General features: G+C 41.7%; 1 protein-coding gene across 2 annotated transcripts in view; it reads right to left on the bottom strand.

Moving 5' to 3' along the window:
- The window catches only part of PAK5 (p21 (RAC1) activated kinase 5), a 288,323-nt gene that overhangs the window by 17,192 nt on the left and 247,810 nt on the right, over positions 1-23,321 (bottom strand). For both annotated transcript variants that reach the window (XM_032295426.1, XM_032295427.1), the window contains 3 exons: positions 10,900-11,391; positions 7,938-8,071; positions 2,734-2,860 (listed from right to left, as the gene is read on the bottom strand). In XM_032295426.1, coding sequence (XP_032151317.1) covers positions 2,734-2,860; positions 7,938-8,071; positions 10,900-11,391 — 753 coding nt within the window. The remainder of the gene's footprint in view (positions 1-2,733; positions 2,861-7,937; positions 8,072-10,899; positions 11,392-23,321) is intronic.

Raw genomic sequence — 23,321 nt, 5'->3', positions numbered from 1 at the left:
AATGCTCCTGTCTCTGGCAGCCACAGGGTCCAGTCCCCCATGTCTCTGTTGTAATGCCACCACATGAGAGGAGTCTTTTGACCAGCCTCCATATCAGAGCCCTACCCCTTCCATCACTTCCTATTCTTCTTACTATGCCTAAATTAATCCTAGGAAACTTAGTACTTATCACCCCTTGTTTGGTGGGGATTTTGTTTATTTATCTATTGTTTATCATCACATTTCCAGCCCCCAAATAAGCTCACTAAAGGAAGTGATTTTGCTTTGTTCATCCCTTGGATTTAGAACTGTCTGTGACACGTGGTAGACATTCTGTAAATATTCAGTGAATGAATGAGGGAACAAACCAATAAGGACTAAAACATCTACAATATGTCTATTTCTGTGCACTCTTTGCTGGGTACACAGGGGTGCAGGAGGTGTTAAAGAGAAAGGTTCTGCTCTTGAGAATGACAATCAAATGATTTAAGAATCTTGCACATTGAAGGGAGAGGAGATCTTTAAGTAAGCTGATTAAACAATGACCTCTTATCTTAGTCTTATTTCTGATTTTGATACTGGATATGTTCTTACAGCAAGGAAACCTGTACCATAAATTTCTAGAAACAGAGAAAGTCTGGCTTGAAATTGTCCTTGTAGACCAGTTTAATGCTTGGCAAATCACATTTTGAGACCACGGAGCCTTGTGTAGGTGCTTTCCTGAGTCAGGCCAGGGGGGATTCTTGACCTTTTCTCATAGCTGCCCCACTCAGTATGGGAGATTGAGCAAAAATGCATACACAGTCTTCTTCTCCCTGTATCTGCACCCCTTTGTAATGTGACTTTGCATCTTCTCCTATCAAGAGGTAGCGTCCATTTCCCCACCCCTTGAGTCTGGGCTTGGATATTTAGCAAATACAATATAAGCAGATTTGAAAGGGCCTACACATCGGGACTTGCCTCTTTTGCTCTGGGGAACTTTGCCACAGATATTGTGTGAATAAGTCTGGGCTACTCTGGGATGTGAGTAATCCTTGGACCTGTCACCTGCACTGTCCCTGCTGAGAGCCAGCTGACTGCCTAGCAAATGAGTAAGGCCATAACCATAGGCTGATCGCAACTGGAAGAGAGAGCTCAGCTGATACCACATGATGCAAAGATGAGTTGGTGCAGAGATGAGTTATCCAAGTGGAGTCAGACCAAATGCTGGCTCACAGATTTGTGAGAAAATAAATGGTGGTTGTTTTATGCCACTAACTGTTAAGTGGATGTAGCAAAACCTGACTGATACATGCTACGTTACCCTTCTTTCTTAAGAGAAGCCACAGAATGGTTAGAGCAATGCCAAAAAGACTTAAAGCTCCCCATTAAACACAATCCCAAGTTTGCAGATTGTGTATGCATGTACATAGAAATATGGAATAAATAAGTAATCGGGTTAGGGGTGATCTTTGTTTTATCCTCTATACTTTTCTGAGTTTACTAATTTTTCTACAATAAGATTTACAATCTTTTTAAAACAAGGAAAAAAAAAAGCCAAAGTGCTTGGACGGTTTCTTCCGGCTGCCCTCTGATCATTCCTGAGCAATTTCTGATATGACATGAATATTTGCCACATGGCAGGGGTTGCTGGGTGTAAAAGACAGGAGTATCAAAGAAAAGGTTGGCTCCATTCACACCAGGGCCATTGCCTCTGGTGGGAGTTTCAGGAGGCTCAAGAGGTCCTAATAGTGAAGAGCTATGCTCTGAAACTCTTCCATTTAACTAAGGCTTCCTTGGAATGTCAACTGATTATTTCCTTGGCTGTTATATTCCATGCCCTGTGCCCTGGTGTGGCTGAAAAGTTTCAGCAGAATCCCTTGAGCAGGTTGTAGTGATGCGAAATGCCGAAATTTGGGCCTGGAAGTATGCCCGTGTAATACATATCTTCTGTTCGTCCTTCTGGATCCATTTCCTCCCTCCTGCAGGCCTTAGGGAAAAAACCTATATTGACTGCATTTTGGCTCCTAGCTGGTTTCAGCCAATGGGGAGCACCAGTAGCAAACTAGAAGGAAGGAGAAGAATGAGGTTGGAGGATTTATTCTCTCAGCTATCATCCTGCAGGTTCATCTTGATTTGGCTTCTTCCAAAGATCAGAGCTCCTGCCACGCAGCCCTAAAATCTACAGCAATCTCCATTTCCAGATTCTAGTAGCCAGGACCTTGCCTCACCACTTCAGGCACAGGGTAGTAGGAGGGATGTTCCATTCTAAAGTACTGCACTAATCCTCATACACTATTTCTTATGATTTTTCTACATCTGCCTACACTCTTATACACTGTCTGTTTATTACATCATCCTCAAATTACCCAAGTGGAGTTGATCATCTGTTACCTGCAGGGGCTCTGAAAGGTACTATAAACACACATATTTATATGAATGGGTTGGATGCACCCCTAGAAGAGTCAGCTCTTCTCCTCCAACTAAAACAGGGATGTGGCAGAAAAGGAAAAGGAATGTCCATAGTTTTCATTACTTCTTATACTCATTGTTAAAGAGGGAAATTATCCATCAAAGTCAGGGAATTCTGACTAACAAGATGACACAGAGGAAGAGATGGTAATTTCTTTTTTTTTTTTAAGCTTTCTGGGACAAGAAGTAGGTGACTTGTGACTAAGAAAAATTAGAGTTATGAAAAAGTGTTTCTAAGAGAATTATGCCCATGACAGATAGAGTGACAAGGAAAACTAAAGGAGCCAAACATGAAAATCTTACCCGGCCATCACTTGTCAGGAGGATGGAGTCACTTTTTATGTCCCTGTGAATCACTCCTTGGTTATGAAGGTAGGACAGAGCTCTCAGAACTGACAGGCAGACAGTAGCTATCTGTTCTTCATTCATTCTGGAAAGAAAATACCATTTAAGGAACAAGACAGGTTTAAGAACATCTTTGAAATGCTCAAGAGAGGCAGCTCCTTTGTGCTTTAGCGAATTAGTGCACGTGCACCAGCACATCTGAAAAATCTGCAGTCAAGGGAAGGAAGTCTTTGGGATCTGATTCCCAGAACAAAGGTTTGGCACTGAGAATGACAGGAACCAAATACAAGTCAAATGAAAGAGATCACTATTTGTCAGCTTTTTGGTCATTCATGCAAATTTGCTTCAAGGCACTCTTTTTATTTTTATTTATTTATTTTTGGGGGGAGGAGTCTCACTCTGTTGCCTAGGCTGGAGTGCAGCAGCATGATTTCAGCTCACTGAAACTTCTGCCTCTCGGGTTCAAGCGATTCTCCTGCCTCAGCCTCCCAAGTAGCTGGGATTGTAGGCATCCACCACCACACTTGGCTAATTTTTGCATTTTTAGTAGAAATTGGGGTTTCTCCATGTTGGCCAGGCTGGAATTGAAGCATTCCTGACCTCAGGTGATCCACCCGCCTCAGCCTCCCATAGTGCTGGGATGATAGGTGTGAGCCACTGCACCTGGCTCCATGAACTCTTAACGGATAATTCCATAGGCAGGGACAAGCCTCCAGGGTCATACAGGGACAGCACACTGAATAGGTGGACAAAAGTTTCAGCTGTGGCTGTTAACCGATCATAAGAAAAATCCTTTAACTCCCTTGGGTCTCATTTTCTTCATCTGAGAAATGGGGACAGCCTCGGTTCTCTTCAAGGCTGAGCTCAGATAAAGTAATCTTTACATCTCTAATTCCCCCTCTGGGACCTACTCAACTTCTCATTCACCCTCTCTCTTCTTCCCCCAAGGAGCTAGAGGTTTTTGTCACTTCAGGCCCCTTCTCTTAAAGGGAAATTGGATCTAGGAAGTTACTAATAACTAAGTGTGAATGGATAGTATTTTAATAAATGGACCAGGGGAATGAGAAAGGAAGCAAAGCATTGGTTATAGGCTCCCACATCTCATGACTGCACCCCTGTGGAGAAAGTTTTTCCTTCTCCACAGTTTTAGAGGAGGAGGTGGAGGTCAGTACCTGCCCAAGATTGCACAGCTAAGAAATGCCCAGGTCATGATTCAAACCTCACCTCTTTTTGAGTCCAGAACCCATGCTTTCCCACATTCCCATTATCCTGTACTGCCCTCACCACTCAGAAGGATGGATTTTTCTAATTAGTAAAATAGTTCAGCCACTGAGGAATCTAGGTGAGAATTTTTTGGATGGCACGGCTTGTTCAGTTGCCCTCAAAATGACTCATTTAGGCAGCTGTCTAACTCATCTATGTGCAGAAATTCTTCCCTATCTCATATTAAATAATAAATTTAAAAGAGGCTTTAAAGCAAACTATCCTGCAAACAGAGGAGACTGCCAGGAGAAACAGAGGGTGTAAATGACCAGAGCCCAAATTTAAGGACTACTTTGTGAACCTCCAGTAACCCCAGGTAAATCTAAGTTCAGCAGAACAAGGAAATGAAAGGCTTTGAATTTGCATTTCAGTCCAGTTGGTGCCAAAAGTTCCTGATGGGATTTAAAAGTAAAGTATAAGGAGACAGCCAATTAGGAGAATATTAAAGGTATAAAGCTGACGCATATGAAGAAACACCCTTCCCCTCAAGGAGGATTTGGCTGGGTGCAGTGGCTCGTGCCTGTAATCCTAGCAATTTTGGAGGCCGAGGTGGGCGGATTGTCTGAGCTCAGGAGTTCGAGACCAGCCTGGCCAACATGGTGAAACCCTGTCTCTACCAAAAATACAAAAAATTAGTTGGGTGTGGTGGCCCGTGCCTGTAATCCCAGCTGCTGAGGAGGCTGAAGCATGAGAATGTTTGAACCCCGGTGGTGGAGGTTGCAGTGAGCCGAGATCGCACCACTGCATTCCAGACTGGGCCACAGAGCGAGACTCTGTTTCAGAGAAAAAAAAAAAAGGAGGCACCAGTCTCATACAAAGGCAGGTGAGAAAAAATGTTCTTGCCTTAAACAGAGGAAACCGACAACTTCTGTGTTCTGGATTTTGTGGTGTGTTGGTCATTATGCTGAATGATTTTCACATGACCATTGTCACATGTGCCAAAACACATCCCTCAGAGGTTTAGAGTATTTGCAGCAGGGACAAGCTCACATATACCTTCAAATTAATTCAGGACTAAGAACCGCCATATTTAACAAAATTATTTTCTCTTGAATTCAGTGAAATTTGAGTTATCTGAAACAGGTATAAAGATTCTTTACAGGTCGACTATACCAAAAATTACTTGAATCTAACCCCTAGTCACTAACTGGAAGATCCCAGTTGACTGGAATGTGTGACAAATACTTCCTAATCCAATGCCTTTGAAATTAACATGACCAACTGGAGAATGGCTGGTGCATGTCTACTTCTACTTCTTTTCTAAAGAAAAAAAGCTTGGCATGGAATAAAAATGCTTCAGCTCTAGAACTAACCTCAAATTCAAATCCTGGCTGTATCAGTTATGAAATCTGTGGTCTTGAGGATACCTTTTTAAATTTTGAGATAGAGTCTTGCTCTGTTGCCCAAGCAGGAGTGTAATGGCACAATCATAGCTCACCGCAGCCTTAAAATTTTGGACTCAGGTGATCCTCCCATCTTAGCCTCTTGAGTAGCAAGGACTACAGGTATATGCCACCACACCCAGATAATTTTTAAAATGTTTTGTAGAGACAGGGTCTTGCTAAGTTGCCCAGGCTGGTCTCGAACGCCTGCCCTCAAGTGATCCTCCTGCCTTGGTCTCCCAAAGTTTTTTGGGATTAAAGCCATGAGCCACCATGCCTGGTGAAGAATACTTTTCCTCCTTGAGTAGTAGCTTCATCCCTTGACAGACAGGTATATCAGCATCTGCCTCATAGAAATATATGATGGTTACATGATTAATACATAAAGAGCTTGATGGTGCTTGGCACTTTCCTTTCGCTTCGGGAACCCTCAGCTTCCTGGAAATTAGAAGGATCTGACTTAAGATGTTAGGTTAGTGTTAACACTTCAGCATATATAAGAAATACCTGGGCATCTGACTAGAGCATGGATTCTCATTTAGTTGGTCTGGGATAGTACCTGAGATTCTGCATTTCTAATAAGTTCCCAGGTCCTCAGACAGCAGGAGGGTTAGATGTGTTATCAACCAATCAGTAACTCATTCAATAAAGCAGTTACTCAATGTCTACTACAGAAAGCTCTCTGAACTATCAGTTTAAGATTTCGAATACCAAATATTCAGGTGTTCCTTGAAATGCAATTTCTTTTTGCCTCTGGAGTTACTGGGTCTTTAAAAGGGAAATTGGTTGACAACTCTGGATGGAGAAAATTAGAAAATGCAATGGGTTTTAGGGACACACTATCTTGAGTGGTTTCCATGGATATAAAATAAGAATGGAAAGGAATCTGGACAAAGGTAGAGCTGGAGACCTGAGTAGCCATGTGAAACTCTGCAAGGTAAGAAAAAAGCTTCTCCTCTGAACACATTTTTATTTTTTGCTTTATATGCGAAAAGCAAAAACTGTATATCACATTGGCCTTATTCTTATATCTTTCCAGTATATTTGTTTCTAACAATTAAGATGATCTTATGTGGTTTTTTGTTGGGCATGTCTTATTGCTACACCAACAAGAGTTTTCCAGCTGAATTGCTGGTGATAAATGTTCAGTGTCTTCACTCACAACTCTTTATTTTGAGATGGTCTACTCCAGACTGAGAACTGTAGAGCCACAAAAAATCTCAACTTAGTGGAGAAAAAGCAGCATGTTTTTCCCTCACAGAGTTTTCCCGTGCTTTCCTGTTACCTTGCTTTCCACATATTATATACCTGGATCCACTTTTGATTCAGGTGGCATTTCAATAACATCAGCTAACACTCGATACCTCTTCCTCATGACAACCCTTTCTTAACATTTTGGCATTTTATTTACGATGAAGACCAAGGCTAAAGTTTCCCAAATGTAACATGCTATTTCATATGTCTATTCTGTAGAACCTTGCTTCTCTAAGTATGGTTCATGAACCAGCAGCATTGGCATTGCCTGGGAGTTAGCTATAAATGTAGTCTTACATCCCTCTCTAGTGAGTCAGGATATGCATTTTGATAAGATCCACAATGATGTATATGGGCACTGAAATTGAAGAGGCACATATTCTCTTCACTGCCTTCAATGTCCTTTTCCTCCCACTTGCCCTCTTAGTAAACTCCTATTCATCTCTCAAAATCCATCTCAGATGACACCTGATATTAAATAGGAATCTTTCTTGACTCTAATAGAGACATTTAGATATTCTTCTATGCTACACATATATATATTCCTAATTTTGCACTGATATTATCATGTATTTCTCATTAGTGATGTCCCTGAGGGGATATAGCTGAGCCATATTCATTTCTATCGTCTGCATCTCCAGCACTTGCAAAAGAGCCTGGCACATAAAAGGTCCTCAATAAATATTTAATAAAATGGCTGGAACTGGCACATCAGGGAGGCAAATAGCTGAAGCGATAGGCTGGTAATTAACCATTGTTACTTGCAAGAATATTTTAAAACAGAATTGAAGAATTTCTCTGTGCCATGTAGATTCATTATTCTGATACAAAACTTCGACTGATACTCTCCCTGCTCCCTCCTTCGCCCGGTATCCTTGGTGATCTTAGCATGCAGCAGCGGTAGGGTAACTTGGGAGAATGAAATTCAGCTTTAGAAATCTATATAGGTGATGGGAAATTCTATTATTTGCCACGAAAGCTTCATTCTTAGCCGGTTGCTTATTTTAAATCGATGGGTATTAATGCCCTTATGAGGGCAGGAGAACATTAACCAAATGAATGAACTATACATGCCTGATAGTGTAATGGGCCTTCTGGGGAATGTGGGGTAAAGGGTAGTCATATTCCCTGACTCCAAAGTGCCCGCAACTTATGAAGAGTTCATAGTCACTGAGGCTTTATCCTGGAGAAGAATAAGAAACATTATCTGGAATAATCCTGGAGAATAATGATAAGAATTATCTGGATAATAAAGAAGCTTACCTGGTGTGAGTCACGATGTCTGTCAAGGCACCACCTTCTAGAAACTCCATGACCACCCAGAGCTCATCGCCAACAAGGTAGCTGTTGTACATGTCAACCACATTGTCATGGTGGTAATCCCGCATGATTACGACCTGGATGAACGGGAAAGATACTTTTGACTTGTGAAGATGAAGTTGCTTTTTGTTCTCTTGTGGACACAACTACAACTGTAAGTAAACTGATTGAGAGGTACTGATTGTGGGGAATTTTATTCAGAAATCTATGATAGACAAAAAGCATCAAGGGTAGCTAGTAGAAATGAATGGAATCAAGGTACCAAATTTGAGAGAAAATGACAGGTCCCCCAGACATTGGAGAGACACAGAGAGAGTAAGGAAAACAGTCAGAACAAAAGCAAGATTTGCATTCAGAAGAGGGAGTCTGGTTGACTGCCTGCAGGGATATGATCAGATATCCCTAAGGGTCTCCTTTAGAATGCAGTGTTCACAGTCTTCTGCTGGCTATCCTAGCCAAGGGTCACCAACTCATAGTAAGTGAGGGAATGAGTCCCATAAGTGAATGAAGTAAGCTATTAAAACTGGAGCCATACAAGACCAACTTAAATTCTCCTTAGAAGAAGGTATGGGTTGAACCTGAGAGATAGTTGGGCTGAATTCAAAGAATATATATTGAAGATAAATATGGCATAGGCATAAAAAAGGCTAAGGAGCCTGCTTGCTGGAGAGAGCTTCCAGAAATTGCTGCCCTATGGCTGTTTCCACTGGAGTTTTCAGAATTAGTGTTAATAATAAATTACAGAATTGTTTATCCACCTCATATTGCTCTGCGAGTTCTGGCATTGTGGTTCGAAAAATAAATTCCAGAAGTCAGGAATGGTGGACTGGGAAGATGCTGAAGCCCACTCACCTGGAACTCTGTGAGATTTGGAGCATGTGTGAGAAATAAGCACCCGTGTGAGCTGGAGATGTGTGGAGGCCACTGGGGGTTTCACATGAGCCTCCGTGATAAACAGAGTTCAGAATTGCAGCTGAGCGCATTCGCACAGTGCCTGTTTATGGATCAAATACCTTCTGCCTACTTCTCAAAGAATAGGAGTGCTTACAATAGAAACGCAAAGAGGTCAAGCAGCCATAGATTGTTCTGGGAGTCAGAAGGTGGATTGTGCACGCTGTACTGGAGACTGACATCTAACACTGATATCCTGACTTGATATCTTTATGGCTTAGAGCTCTCATCCACAAAAACTTATCTTTCCCCACAATGCTCTTATAAAATTACTAAAAGAATATTACTGCAAAATACTTGATGTGTTTTCTAACATAATTACTCATGTTTCCCTTCCTATTTTAGATTTCTTAAGTGATAAGTTTAAAAGGTAAATGAGAAAGTGGAAGGTAAATCTTAAAGTACAACAAATATACCAAGATGGGTTGATTTCTTAACATATCAATAGCTCTTAATGCATCTATAAAACAAATGCTAGTACCCCAACTGAAAACTGTTTACAGGACATATGATTCAGTGAAGAAATAAAAATGGCCTATAACCACATAAAATTAAATTTAGCCACACTAGTAATAAAAGTACTAATGAAAACTGTAAGTTTTATTCATGTCTAGCAGATGAACAGAGATAACATGACAATATAAATGGTGCTACTGAAGGTGAAAAAGTATTGTTGGTGAGAGTCTAAATTGGTACAAGCTTTCTAGAAATTAACAGTGCATACCACTTCTCTAAAAAAAATTACATGTCATTTGATGTGTTCATCCTACTTCTAGAAATCTAAGAAAATAATCAGATATGAAGCCAAAGACATATGTGTAACAACACTCACTGCAAAACAATAAAACTGACAAATTGGAAACAATATAAATCAGATACGAGTTTTAAATATAATACATATATATGATAGAATATTATTAAGTCATTAAAATTGTGTTTTGGCATGCAGTTAATAGAGTATGTTAATATATTTCATATTATATTAATAAAAATAAGTAATATATATGCCTATATATTTTATTAAATGTTAATTTTATTAGTATTAATGTTAACATTAAATGAAATTTAGAAAGTCACAAAACTACATAAAGTTACCTCATATTTATTAAATCAGAGACTGGTTTAATAAATTTGATACACATATATGATTAAAGATTAAAAGGCCATTAAAATGGTCATTAAATTTACTTTACAGTAATAAATATATGTCAATATATTTTATTTGATATTAATTTTATTAGTATTCCTGTTAATAATAATTGAAAACCAAACTACATATATAGAGGATTATCCCAAATGAAAGAAATTTGTAAATAGAAAAATATAGAAAAGAAACACTGAAATATTAATGTAGGCAATTCCTTGACTGGGGGATTTTTGTGGGACTTTTTACTTTCCATATACTCTACAGAAATAAATCATTATTTTTATAATTAGGAAAAAATATTTTAACGTTCCTAAAGAGCGACAGTCCACTGGTAAACTGACCCTGATCTATTGTTTTAAAAATTGTTTATGGAGGGTATATGATGATATCACAATAGTGGAAAATATATACATACCCACATAGATACAGTGTAGCATGAGACTTAGAATCTGCTAGACAGATTCAAGTCCTAGCTCTGCAGTCAACCTGCTGCATGACCCTGGGCTGGTCTCTTTACCTGTTTGAGTCCAGGTTTCCTTGTTAAAATGGCGATAACATCTTTCTGTTGTGAGGATCAAGCTAGATTAATGCTTAGTACAGCGGCTGATACACATGAAGTACTTTATAGAGGTAACAGCCATATGTGCATAGAAAAAAAGACTAGAAGGAAATATTACAGGGGACGCTATTTAAGTCTTTATATTTCTAGTGCTTTTCTAATGTCCTAAAATGTACATGTGCATAACTTTTGAAATGGGAAATAAATGTTACAAAGGAGAGAAAGGATGACCCAAACACACCCTTTACCTCATTAAAAAGCAGTTCCCGTCTCTGTTGCTTCCGGAGGTCCATTTTCTTCACTGCAACTTGTTTCCCTGTGTGTTTCTCGGTGGCGATGCACACGATGCCGGTTGAGCCTTCCCCGATTTTGATAAAGTTGTCCAAGTATTCCCTGGGGTCTCCTGGGCTGACCACCAGCTGCAGGGCTGCCCGAAACTGTTCATGGGACACCCTGGAGGGCTGCTGGTCAGAGGAGGAGCCCCAGCTGGGTGGCGGGTAGGTGCTGGATGAGAGGCTGAGGGAGCTCAGGTAGGAAGCCGTGGAGATGTACTGCGAACTGCTCTGCAGGGAAGGGTGGTGGTACAAGGTGGCTTTGTGGTACACAGCTGGGTACTGGTGGCTGCTTGAGGAATAGCCTGCTTTGCTTTGACTTTGAGGTAGTTTGGCAGGGCCCCTGGGGTAGGTGTCAGACCCTGACAGTGGAGGGCTGAGGACCATCTGTGCTCGATCGTAATCCACCTGGGAAGACAGACATGGATAGAGAATATTCACATGCTAGATCTGAATGCCACAGCCGGGTGGTGAGTGAGCTGACTGACAGCTGGCAGAATGAGGATCACCAGGGGGAGATGGGAGGATCTGGCTGGGGCACCAACAGAACCGGCCACATCTAGGGAAGGACCTTCTCTGGTGCACGTGTACCACAGCAGCAGGTTAGCTCTTGTGTCTTATCCAAGGTGTACTTGCTGGTTAAGCCCTATTTTCTTGTTCAGGAATGAAAAATCTTGTCCCTCATTAAAGGACATTAGTTTTCAGCTAGCATTTTGGGGAGACATTTCAGTGGTAGGAGGCCTTTTCCCATGCTTCTGAACTCACATACTAGAGGGTGGTATGGACGTGTACATATAACATACATATAACACAGCAGATGTAGGTACAGGAGTGTGATCCTATGGTGTGTTCTATGAACATACGTATAACACAGTGTGAACTCCCTGTGCTAAGTGGTGTGAACCACAGGGTGATTCCCTGTGCTAAGTGGTGTGAACCACAGGGTGAACATGTACAATATTCTCACCAAATAAGAACAAATATAATTGAGAGTGACCAGACTTTGCAGGGGATGTGTGAAATGAAAATGAGGCTAGACCCCAAAGAGACCCCAGAAAAGAATATCCACTCTGACTTGGATAAGTGGGATGAGGAGATTTAGTGGAGGAGAATGGGCGAGCCAGCAAGGCGATCACTGGTATATGATACTATGTGTAGGTCCAGCCGTCACTTCCTGGAAAGAATCAGGAAGGAGCTCTGGCCACTCCTGGAATGGCATGCTCCTTGCCCAGGGCAGAAAATGCCAATCCATCAATGCACTCTGTTTTGGAAGATCCTGATGACAACACAGTGCTGGATACATAGAAGCTTCTCAGAAAAGATTTGTTGATTGTACTTCCAAGATTGCTCAGTGACCTATGCCTCCTGACATTCATATTCCTGTGTAGTCCCCTTCTACACTGCATCGGGGTCAATCTGAGTGATCAAAGAATAAGGCAGAGATGATGGCAAGCTCCTTTGGTCACTTACTCAGATCATTTATTTTGGCTTTCACCAGCCAGAATCCTTTGGAAGGGCTGGGTGCGATGGCTCATGCCAATAATCCCAGAGCTTTGGGAGGCTAAAGCTGAAGGATCACTTGAGCCCAGTAGTTCAAGGCCGCAGTGAGCTATGATTGCATCACTGCACCCCAGCCTGGGTGACAAGTGAAACCCTGTCTCACAAATAGTAATGATAATAAAATGGAGAGGTCCACATGGCAAGAAACTGAGGGCTCCTGCTAAGAGCTAGCTAGAAATTAAAGCCTTCTGCCAAACAGCCATATGAGTCATTCTGGAGGTGGATCCTTCAAGCCCAGGTGATCTTTCAGAGGACTGTATCCCTGGTTGACATCTTGACTGCAACCTCATGCAACCAAGGTCTTCATGATCTGCCCCCTAGCAGCTTCTCAATCCATCTTCCTTAGCTGACCCTCTCCACTATACCTTAGCCTCTCTGCTGTTCCTTAAACACTAAGCCTGGATCTGCCTCAGAATCCTGCATGTGCCACTCCCTCTGCTCAAACCACCCCTCCTAGGAGAAGGATCTTGCTTTTATCCTCATTCAGTTGCAGTCAAGATGTCAGATGCAGTCAAGGTGAGATCCCAAGACAGAACCAATCAGCTAAGCCCTCTCAATTTGTGACCTACAGAAACTGTGAAATATTTGTTATTTAAGTTTTGGGGTTAATTAGTTGAACAGCACTATTTTATTGCTTCACGAGGCAGTTTGTTTTAAGCCATAAAGTTTTGGAATAATTTGTTATGCAGCAATATTGATAGCTAGTACATGGGGGAAAATTAAGAGTTCTGTCAGCCATGTTAAGTTTGAGAGAGTCATTGGACATCCTTGTGGAAGTGTCACTTAGGAGACTTTGACATGCTCCAAGTCCAGGGAAGAGTTAAGGCTAAAACATGAATCTGCGAGTCATCAGTGCTTAGTTCATATTAAAAGCCATGATGCTGAATGTGTAAGAAATGGTCTGAGGACCCCAATGTCTAGATACCAGAAAGAGCAGAGGGATCTTGCAAAAAGGAGCAGAGAAGGAGTGACCAGTGCTGTAGGAAGGAAACTAAGGAAGCAAGGTGTCTTGGAGCCAAGGGAGGAAACTATTTCAAGGAGGAAGGACTAATGAACCCTGTCAAATGCCACTGAGAAGTGGGATGGGGCATGTTGCTCATTGGATCTGGTGACATGGTAGAGGCAAGCAGGTGTTTCAAGCTCCTGCCCATCGCATTGCATGAGAAGATGCTTATTCTATCACATCGTGGAGCAAGAGCTGTACATAGTGGCCTTTTAAAATTGCTACCATAGCACCAGGCACAGTTCTCCTGCACTGTCCATTGGTTCTACAATGATACTGCCTGGCCTGCTGAACATTCAGCAATGCAGCCCTTCCAGCCTCAAAAACACCACACTCTGCTAAGTGAATTCACCACTCAGATAGCCTTGGCACCAACCAGCAGGAACCAGGGCAGCTGCTAAGCTGCCCTCCTGCCCTGGTTGCAGAGAGAACACATGCTTTCAAGGGGCACAGGAATGAATTCTGACTCTGATAATTTTAGTCAAATCAGCCTCTCTGAGTCTTAGTTTCCTTTTCCGTAAAATGGAGTAATAATAATACTTCCTTAGGTCACCGTGAACTCTAAAGGACAAAACACATGAAAGTATTCAAACAATGACTGGCCAAGAAGTTCTACTTGATGTTATTGTTATATAAAGTACTTAGCACAGTAATGAGAATGCAAAATAAAATAAATAATAACTGTAATATTATCAAACTATCCAGCATTTATTGAAGACATACAATGTACCTGTGGTACATACATATATATATTCCTATACATTAATCCTCAAAGCAATAAGACAAGGTGTCTTTAGTTGTAATGTAATTAACAATGTATAGTTAAAATATTAAAAAACAAGCTGATTATTTTCAAAGCCTCTGTATTTGTGCTAAACAAAGAAAACGTGTGTGTGTGCTTGTGCATGTGTGTATGATGGAAAGGGGAACGCTAAGTGTAAGTTAAACAACTGGATTCTTCCTTTAATAAGCTCCAGGTTAATCAAGTCTAGGCTAGTCAGCAAGGCCAGGTTGTGAAGAGAGATAGGGTCTTTGGCTTTTATTTCTGAAAGTGTGTCCTGGGAGCCATCACATGCCATTATCACCTGTGTCTTCCTTGGTGTACTTGCTCCTATACTTTCAATGAAATTGAATTCATTCCCCATAGCACTTATAACTGATCTCTGAAGATACATTAAAAATGGGAAAGCTGCATTCTGCAGGAATCACAAACACCGCTTTGCACTAATTTAGGCCACTTTTCTTCCTTATCACCTGTCAGCAGCATTATCAGAGTCCCCCCTTAACAGCTGGCATGCGGCATAAAGAAGCCTGCCCGCACCGAGGGGAAAAATTCCAGGCAAAGACGGACTGCAGAGCTCTGCTGGGAGCTAACTATCTTCAAAATTAGGCTGCGAGACAAAAAGGTGCTGTTGTCTTTCATGGCTGCTGGTAAGAGGTGCAGACTTTTAAAAAAGCAGGGGTTGAGGAACAGCCTCAACATAAGAGACAATTTTTTGAACCAAACCCAAGGCACCACCCATCAAAGGAGAATGAATTGTTCATTTCAAGTGAGGGAACATGTGGTCTTTCCTTAGAGGACAAATCACTGATTTCATGAAGGAGAAATGCATGGGTGATCTCATCTGGGGCCACCAAGTCGCTGAACCCCCAAGGAATCCAGGGCAAACAGCTCCACACTTCCAAGGGGATGACATAACCTAGTTCGCTTGCCCAGGTCAGTCCTTCACTCCCAGTGGGAGGGCATCCAGCACGCTGGCCCACAGGCCTGCTCCCTTGCCTACCTTGGCATTTCCAACATTCATTGTCACCTCCCTGATCTGTATAATCAAGGTAGGGCTGGGCACTCTCTTTTTTTTTTTTTTTTTTTTTGAGACAGTTTTGCTTTTGTTGCCCAGGCTGGAATACAATGGCACGATCTCAACTCACTGCAACTTCCGTCTCCCGGGTTCAGGCGATTCTCCTTCCTCAGCCTCCTGAGTAGCTGGGATTACAGGCATGTAATCACTCTGGCTAATTTTGTATTTTTAGAAGAGATAGGGTTTCTCCATATTGGTCAGGCTGGTCTAGAACTCCTGACCTCAGGTGATCCACCCAACTCAGCCTCCCAAAGTGCTGGGATTGCGGGTGTGAGTCAACACAGCTGGCCATTCTCTCCTCATTAAAATGCACAGGGGTTCTCCTAGGAGCCATCGTGGGGCCTCTTCCGTCAAGCGACCGCTATGTTAGAAGAATATCCTTGCAGTAGTAACAAATATTTATAAGAATAATGGTGTTTGGTATTTGTTGAGTGCTTTTACATGCCAGGGACTGTTCTAAGCACACTATGTATATTCTTGCATGTAAACCTCAAGTTGGACAATTAAATAGGCTCTGTAATTCCTCCATTTTACAGGTAAGAAGACTGAGGCACAGTGGATTTAAGTAGGTCATGCAAAGGTCCCAAAGCTACAAAGAAAGGAGAACTGGGATTCAAATCCAGACAGAGTTGTTTCAGTACTTGGGTCCTTGAAAATTCACAGAGACAGGCATCAATGATGAGTGGGGGATGTGGTCTGAACAGAGGCGGGCAGAGCAGGAAGTGACAATCACAGAGATAAAACCTGGTTAGGGTGTTTCACTGGGGGCCCAGATGTCTAGGCAGCCTGGAGCAAAATGCAAGAATTGGACCAGAACATGATGGATGATAATGTCTAAGAGAGGGGATGGAAGACAAATCAAGGGATTTTTTTGTTCTGTTTTTTTTTTTTTTTTTTTTTTTTTGGCTTGTTTGTTTTGAACAGTTTTGGCTTAGAGAAATCAGCTCAAAATATACAAAAAAAGGAATAGTCATCACAGCCAAACGAGTGGATTATCTATTGTACGTCATTCATCATTTTCCTTTTTGTTTTGGTCAAAGTGGAACTTTGCATTAAGTTACAACACCAATCGGGCTTTCTTCTGTAAGTTTTTTCAAGGAAGAAAGTGCAAGCTTTCTTCTGTGATGAGGCCTCCTTGCCCTCTCACATCACTCTTGGATTTTCATAATTATGTAAATATTCCATTCTAAATTGTCTTTCTCATAGTACCTATATTTGGAAAGGGGGAAACCACAAATGATCAATTTGTCCATCCTTAATGTTTTACACACACATGTTCATGCATGTGAGAAAGATGTGCAAAGCAGTCCAGCTTACGCTGTGCAACCTTTTCTATGACTTGATTTATTAATATATTCTAGAAAAAAAATGAGTAGGCTTGAAGTCCATGTAAGCAGACTATCTTTGGTATTGTTAAAGGGATTTGGGACCTGATTATTTAGTGAAACCACAATGCAGTGGAATTGGACCAGTGAAAGGAACAATAGTTAATAAGCAAATCCAGTGTATCTCTCATCACCTATGATCCAAAGCATTTCCAAAAGATTTATGCACATCATTTACCCTTGCAGACCTTACAGCAAGGGCACGGGGTGCAGAGCAAGGGTGGGAAACTGCAATGTTAGAGAAAAAACAACAAAGGCATTCTTCCCACCCCTCCGAAGAGAACAGGGCTGTGATTTTGTGAAGGAGTAACTCCTTACAAAGAAACCATGGTCTGCAAAGTTTTCAGGGCGATTTCCATATGGCATGATGTAATGAGAGAAGACCAGATCAATCGTTTTGCAAATAATAACCCAGCTGCTAAACAGCTTAGCTGCAGGGTTACCAGCTCTTTAATTGTCATTGAAAATTTGATACATTTTAAGAAGAAATTCTCTCAACAGGAATCTTTAGAAATACTGACAAAATGAACAAGCAGTCGTGATTGTGATTTCCTCTTTTTTTTGAAATGGTTAATATCGTATACTTAGTTTTTTAGCTTCCCGACACTTTTTTCGTATACCATATAAATTAATACTTAAAGAAATGTGCTTTGTCATGTCTCTATTCAAACATGATCAAAAAAGAAAAAGCAAAAAAGAGAGGTTGTATTATATAAGGGAATAAATAATCCCCAGTTAACAACTCAGCCAGGCTACATTTCTACAATAAGCTCAACATCTCTAAGGATAGGGTCAGACACAGGCTTGTGATGTATCAAAATTACAAATAATTATAGCAATGAATTCATTTAATCAATCAATTTCACCAGAGGTACGCTGGAGTGGATAGGGCATAAAACTCCACACAGCTATCAATTGCTCCGATTACAGCTGGCTATCAGCCAGAATTCCCCTGATCCATGTTAGTTAAATGCACATTAATCTGAATTTGGCAGTGTAATCAAGGACCTAACTGAACTGTGAAATTGAATTCTGCAGTAGAACATAATTTGACCATTTTATGCCAAGGCTGGAGGAAAAAAAAAAAAGCTTGGTGAAGAGAGGGTGGGAGAAAGAAGAGAAGGATAAAAATCCTGCAGCAGCACCTATTTGTCACTGTGGCCCTCTGTTCTGAGGGCAGGGAGGCCGTGGCTGGAGCACACAGGACTGGGGTGTGTGGGCGTGGCCATGGTGTGGGTCTGTGCCCACAGAATGAGGACCTTGGAATGTTCCGTAAAGGATGGCGAATTACAAGGAGTGGGAGGCAGCTGGTTCCAGCACCTGAATGTGATGCTCCAATACACCTTTTTGGAAAACAATTTAAAAAAGAGACTGCTCATCTCAAAAATGAAAACGCCAGGCTGGGTGCTGCTTGCTCTCCATAAATCAAACACAAGATAAAAGTGAATCGCAATCCTCTATTATCTGAGCATGGAAAGGACATCTTAAATTGTCCTGACTTGACTCAAAGGAAAATTTAACAGGACCAGCCTTGGCTTTGGAAGGGAAAACAACTGCTTGTAAGAATTCTGGAGAGAATCATTAACTCGCATTCTCTGCAGGGACATAATAGAGACTGACAATTAGGGGAATGGGATTCATTAAACCCTGTGACTCCTCTGTCTTTCTGGTTGTGCTGTGCAAATGCACACTGGCCTCAAGTGATCCTCCCATGCTGACCTTCCAAAGCACTGGGGTTACAGGCATAAGCCACTGCACCTACCTACCAGACCCCTCATTCTTCACTCAGAACTTTTTAATAGGCCATCTCTAAGGGTTGGACAAGCGACTCATGCCCTCTACAAACAAGCAAAACCTAGCTATATGAAGCCACGAACAAATCTGAGATGTGCAAGCTCAAACACACGGGTATTCCAGGCTCTCCCTCCACCTCTGAATTGGCATATCCAACTAACCCCTCACGGTTGCTGCTTCAAACTCAAAGAATGCATCTTCTATTTCAGAGCAGTGAGACACAGCAGATTACACTGACCTGCAATCCGTCATCACCTGCAGCGATGTGGAGGGACTCTTTGCCTCTGGGGATTGTTTTTGTCTCCTTAGAATATTGTTCAAATATGACAGGGCATCTGGGAGAGCTAGGGACGGACAACGCCAGGTTAAATTCATTTTGTTTTTAATTTGGTAATGGGAAAATCCATTCATAATGACCAAAATACAAGTTACTTTGAATAGCAAGAGTATTCATGGGAAGATGTGTCTATTCATATGCAAAGGACACCTAAAGTCTCCATTAGAAGGAACAGACCTTAGAGATAGTGCACTCAGTCCGTCTTTGTATGTTTAAGAGCGTTAATGGCCATCCTATAGGAGCCTATAGGGAAAGAAAACAAATCTAAACATACCCATTATGCCTCTCTCTTTCCCTCTCAGATTTTTGGTGCAGCCCATCAGCTTTCACTAGCACGGTCGTTTCACAACCCATCAAGCCCGGAATGGGTCTCTGGAAGGAGTTCTGAGGGAATCCTCAGTAGAAAAGAAGTTGCTGTTTTGTTGTTGGAGCCATGGCTGAATCTGGGCATGGCAAGTACCACAAAGAACAGCGAATCATTCAATTATTGATGCAAGAAGACTGGGCCCATTGGTTCAAGTGCTTTTTCCTTCCAGGGAAAGCAAAGTGATAGCTAAGCAGTGAAAATGTATTGCACTGTTGACTGCAGAAGTGAATGCTGGAAAATCACGCCATCGTTTTCTTTCCATCTTTTTTTTTTTTTTTTTTTTTTTTGAGATAGGGTCTTACTCTGTTGCCTAGGCTGGAGTGTAGTAGTATAATTATAACTCACTTCAACCTGAAACTCCTGGGCTCAAAGGATTGCCTTACTCTCCCCAGTAGCTAGGGCTACAGGTGTGTGCCACCATTCCCAGAAAATTTTTAAATTCTTTTGTAGAGATCTGATCTCACTATGTTGCCTAGGCTAGTCTTGAAATCCTGACCTCAAGTGATCCTCCCATGTTGACTTTCCAAAGCACTGAGGTTACGGGCATAAGCCACTGCACCTAGCAGATCCCTCATTCTTCACTCAGAACTTCTTACTAGGCCATCTGTTTGGGATGTCCTAGGCTGCAGCTGTGATCACTTTTCCTGCCTTATAGAGATGGCAGGGGTGAAGTGCAGGGGTTAATTGAAGATGTATAGTTATGTCAGTTCTTGTTTGTTTAGCCTCTGGCTTCCATGCAAGTCTGAGAATTTTGTTTCCATTCTAGAGAGGAGAGTAATCACTGGGGTGGTATTGGGGTCCTCAGGCCAGCTCAGTCTCTGAGGCTTCGCATGGCCTTAAGTCACACAGCAACTCTGCGACTCTGGCCTTCTATGACTCACATTTCTAAAGTGAGAAGAGTTGCACTTATAGCCTTCATAGAGTGATAGAATTTGTTCCCATATTTTGAAAATATGTAAAAGATGGCACAGAGAGAACGTTCCTGTGGCTGGTGTTAGCCGATAGGGTGATATGTCTTCTAGCCAGAATATTCCTGGGAATAATGGCTAACACTGAGTGCTTGCCATGTGCTAGCTCCTTTAGGCTTATTAATCTTAGTTAATCCTCTGGACAAGTTCAAAGTAGGTTCTGAAATACTTTACAGATGATGAAACTGGAGCAAAGAGAAAATCATACAGCTAGTAAAGGGTTGAATCAAGGGAATCCATTATAGAATTTACATTTTTCTGTAATCAGTAAGAAAATCTGGATTATCTTTTAAAAAATCAGAAAGGCTATCACTTAAGGTTGAATAAATGCATGTGAGTGCCTTAGGGATTTCTGCACCTAACGCTTCCTTTACAGCCTATAGTTCCAACATTTACCCACGGTTTACACTCTGGGTGACATTAAGGAATTTCTCAAGGATTCCATCCTACCAAGAACAGGAAGAATAAGCAGCATTCCAATGGGCACTGCAAATCTACCCGTCGGTCATCAGCCATTCTTCACAAGCAAGGTGAGGCTGCCTGTAGACTTCATGTCCACCCTTCTGCTCCTGGATTATCTTTTCTGGAAATGAGAATATTCTGGAACACATAGACTTTGGAGTCAGTGGGACATAGTTTTGAATCCTGACTCACTTATTTGCCTTTATAAACTTGAGGAAGTCCATAAAGATTTGGAGTCTCAGCTTCCTCACCTGTAGAGCAGAGGTGATCCTGAATTCTTCTGGAATTGTGAAGGCTAAGTTGGGTCATGTTTGCAAAATGCTTAGGACGGTGCTTGGAACACAGTAACCCTCACATCACTGCCACCATTCATCTACATGCTACACATGTAGACTGATGTGTAAACTACTCATATTAATAATTAAGCTGCTGTGATTATTAACTTACTTAATCCTCATACATTATAATGAGACGTGGGCTGTCTTTATCCTTATGTTGTAGATAAAGAAGTGGGGGCACAGTTAAGCAACTTGTTCACCCAGTTACTAAGTGGCAATGTCAAGACTCAAACCCAGGCAGTTTATCTTCAAAACCTACACCCTTAACAACTGTCAAAACATGCATGATAAATGGTAGTTATTGAACAGTTGATCTTAACTGGGCAAAGTTTGCCCTCCTCTTCCTGTAGGACATTTGGCAGTGTCTGGGTATATTTTGGTTGTCATGAGTGAGGGAGAAATGCTATGGGCAGCTAGTGGTGGAGAGGTCATGGATGCTGCTAAACATCCCATGATGTACAGGACAGCCTCCCACAATAAAGAATTACTAGGTCCAAAATATTCGTAATATCAAGGTAGTGGACCTTGCCACAGAGTGAAAGGGGATGACACAACTGAATTGTGAAATTAATTGCTAATTAACTGCTAATACAACTTCATTGCTTCAGGTATTAAAAGGAGCTTATAATCAGGCAGGTCTCAGGCTTTGCACCCTCGGAAGCTGCCCCTGTGCTACCGGAAATGCATGCAATGCCTGGTGAAAGGCTTAAGCCCAAAGAGTTGGATCTCAGCTCTGCTGTGGGCACACTGAGCCTCTCAAAACCCCAGTTTCTTCATGTGTACAAAGGGGTCAAGAATTCTTGCCTTACAGATCCGTGAGGCTCAACAAAACATGGTAGGTATCTGGTATACAGAAAATGCTTAATGAACTTGTGAGATTGTTATGCTGGGGCTTCTTAGTGGCTGCAGCAAGAAACGGATGTGGTAGGTCAATACAAAGACACAAGCAGGTGGCTGCCTGATTCCTGGAGAGCACAGGAATGAGCAAAGTCAAATACATGGTGACAATTTCTCCAGCTAGCTTCCTTCCCTGAAGGCACATTCATCTGCAGGCAAGGGTAGAAATTATTCTGCCTCCATATCTGGCAGTTTTTATAATTTTGTGGTGGAGAATGGGGATATTTGGTTTTTGTCTGGCTTTGTTTCCCAACCTCCCAACCCCAGGGTTTCATCTGCTCAGCTCCAGGAAAAAACACTTAAATGTAGGGAGTGGAGGACAGCATCAACAGACGCATAACATTCTTGATTCCTGTCATGCTAACAGGGAAATTAAGTAGGTGGACAACACTGAAGGAGTTTTTCTTCTGTGGGCTACATTAATCATTTTTTTTTTCTAGGACAAAATGTAAAACTGTGTGTCAAACACACACACACAAATGCGCATAAACTCACATACACACGACCCTTTTCATTTCTGCTCCATCTGAAGACCTACATAAGTTTTGTGCTTCCTTTTATTACTGGAGATGAGAACATCACTTAGCCTCCTCTAGGATTCTGTGCAAAGCAAGGCCAACTCATCTGAGTCGTGACCACTATTTCTTCCCTCAGCTGGAAATCCAAATGTGATTCGTACACTCTAAGAGTACAGTTCTAAAGACACAGGCACCTCGGTCTTTATATTTTTAAATACATTCTTTAGAAACATTATATGTTAAATCAAGTAAACGTTTTAATTACTAACCTGTGTCCCACCTCCTACCCTCCCACAAAACACAAAACCTGCTCATGAATCTCTCACGAGTTTCCTGTGAAACAAGGAGCGGCAGCTTGCTTCTTTGCACTCATGATTATAAGGGCTGAACACCCTTTGCAGAAGTTCCTGTGAGTGAATATGCTGTAATTTTACTTTTTATTTATTTATTTTTTGGTAAGGCACAGTAGTTTGTACATTGTTTCTGGGCTGGCAAAGCCAGATTTCAGGGCAGATCTGCTTTGTCTTATATTTGGAAGTCTGCAGGACAGGGGAAGCCTGCAGGGAATTAAAAGCAAATTACTCTTCCCTCCCTCCTTCTTCTACCACTTAGACTAAAGTTCTGGTGGCCACTGGGACTTCTCACGGGTTTTCTTGGCAAATGCAGTCGAATCCCTGAAATAACACTTGCCCAAAGAATAGGAAAATATTGAACAGTGAGAAATACCAGACTTGAGTTCTTGTCCTTGTTTTGCAACCAACTAACTATGAAACTGTAAGTGTATCATATGGCTCTCTGACCCTCAGTTTCCCCTTCTGGGAAATGAATGTGCAGGGATTGCTGGTGAAAT

This window comes from Sapajus apella, unplaced genomic scaffold, assembly GCF_009761245.1.
Source record: "Sapajus apella isolate SASKATOON/1434 unplaced genomic scaffold, GSC_monkey_1.0 scaffold33, whole genome shotgun sequence".
Classification (NCBI taxonomy): domain Eukaryota; kingdom Metazoa; phylum Chordata; class Mammalia; order Primates; family Cebidae; genus Sapajus; species Sapajus apella.
The sequence above is the reverse complement of the archived record's forward strand: the minus strand, read 5'-3'. Positions and strand labels throughout refer to the sequence as shown.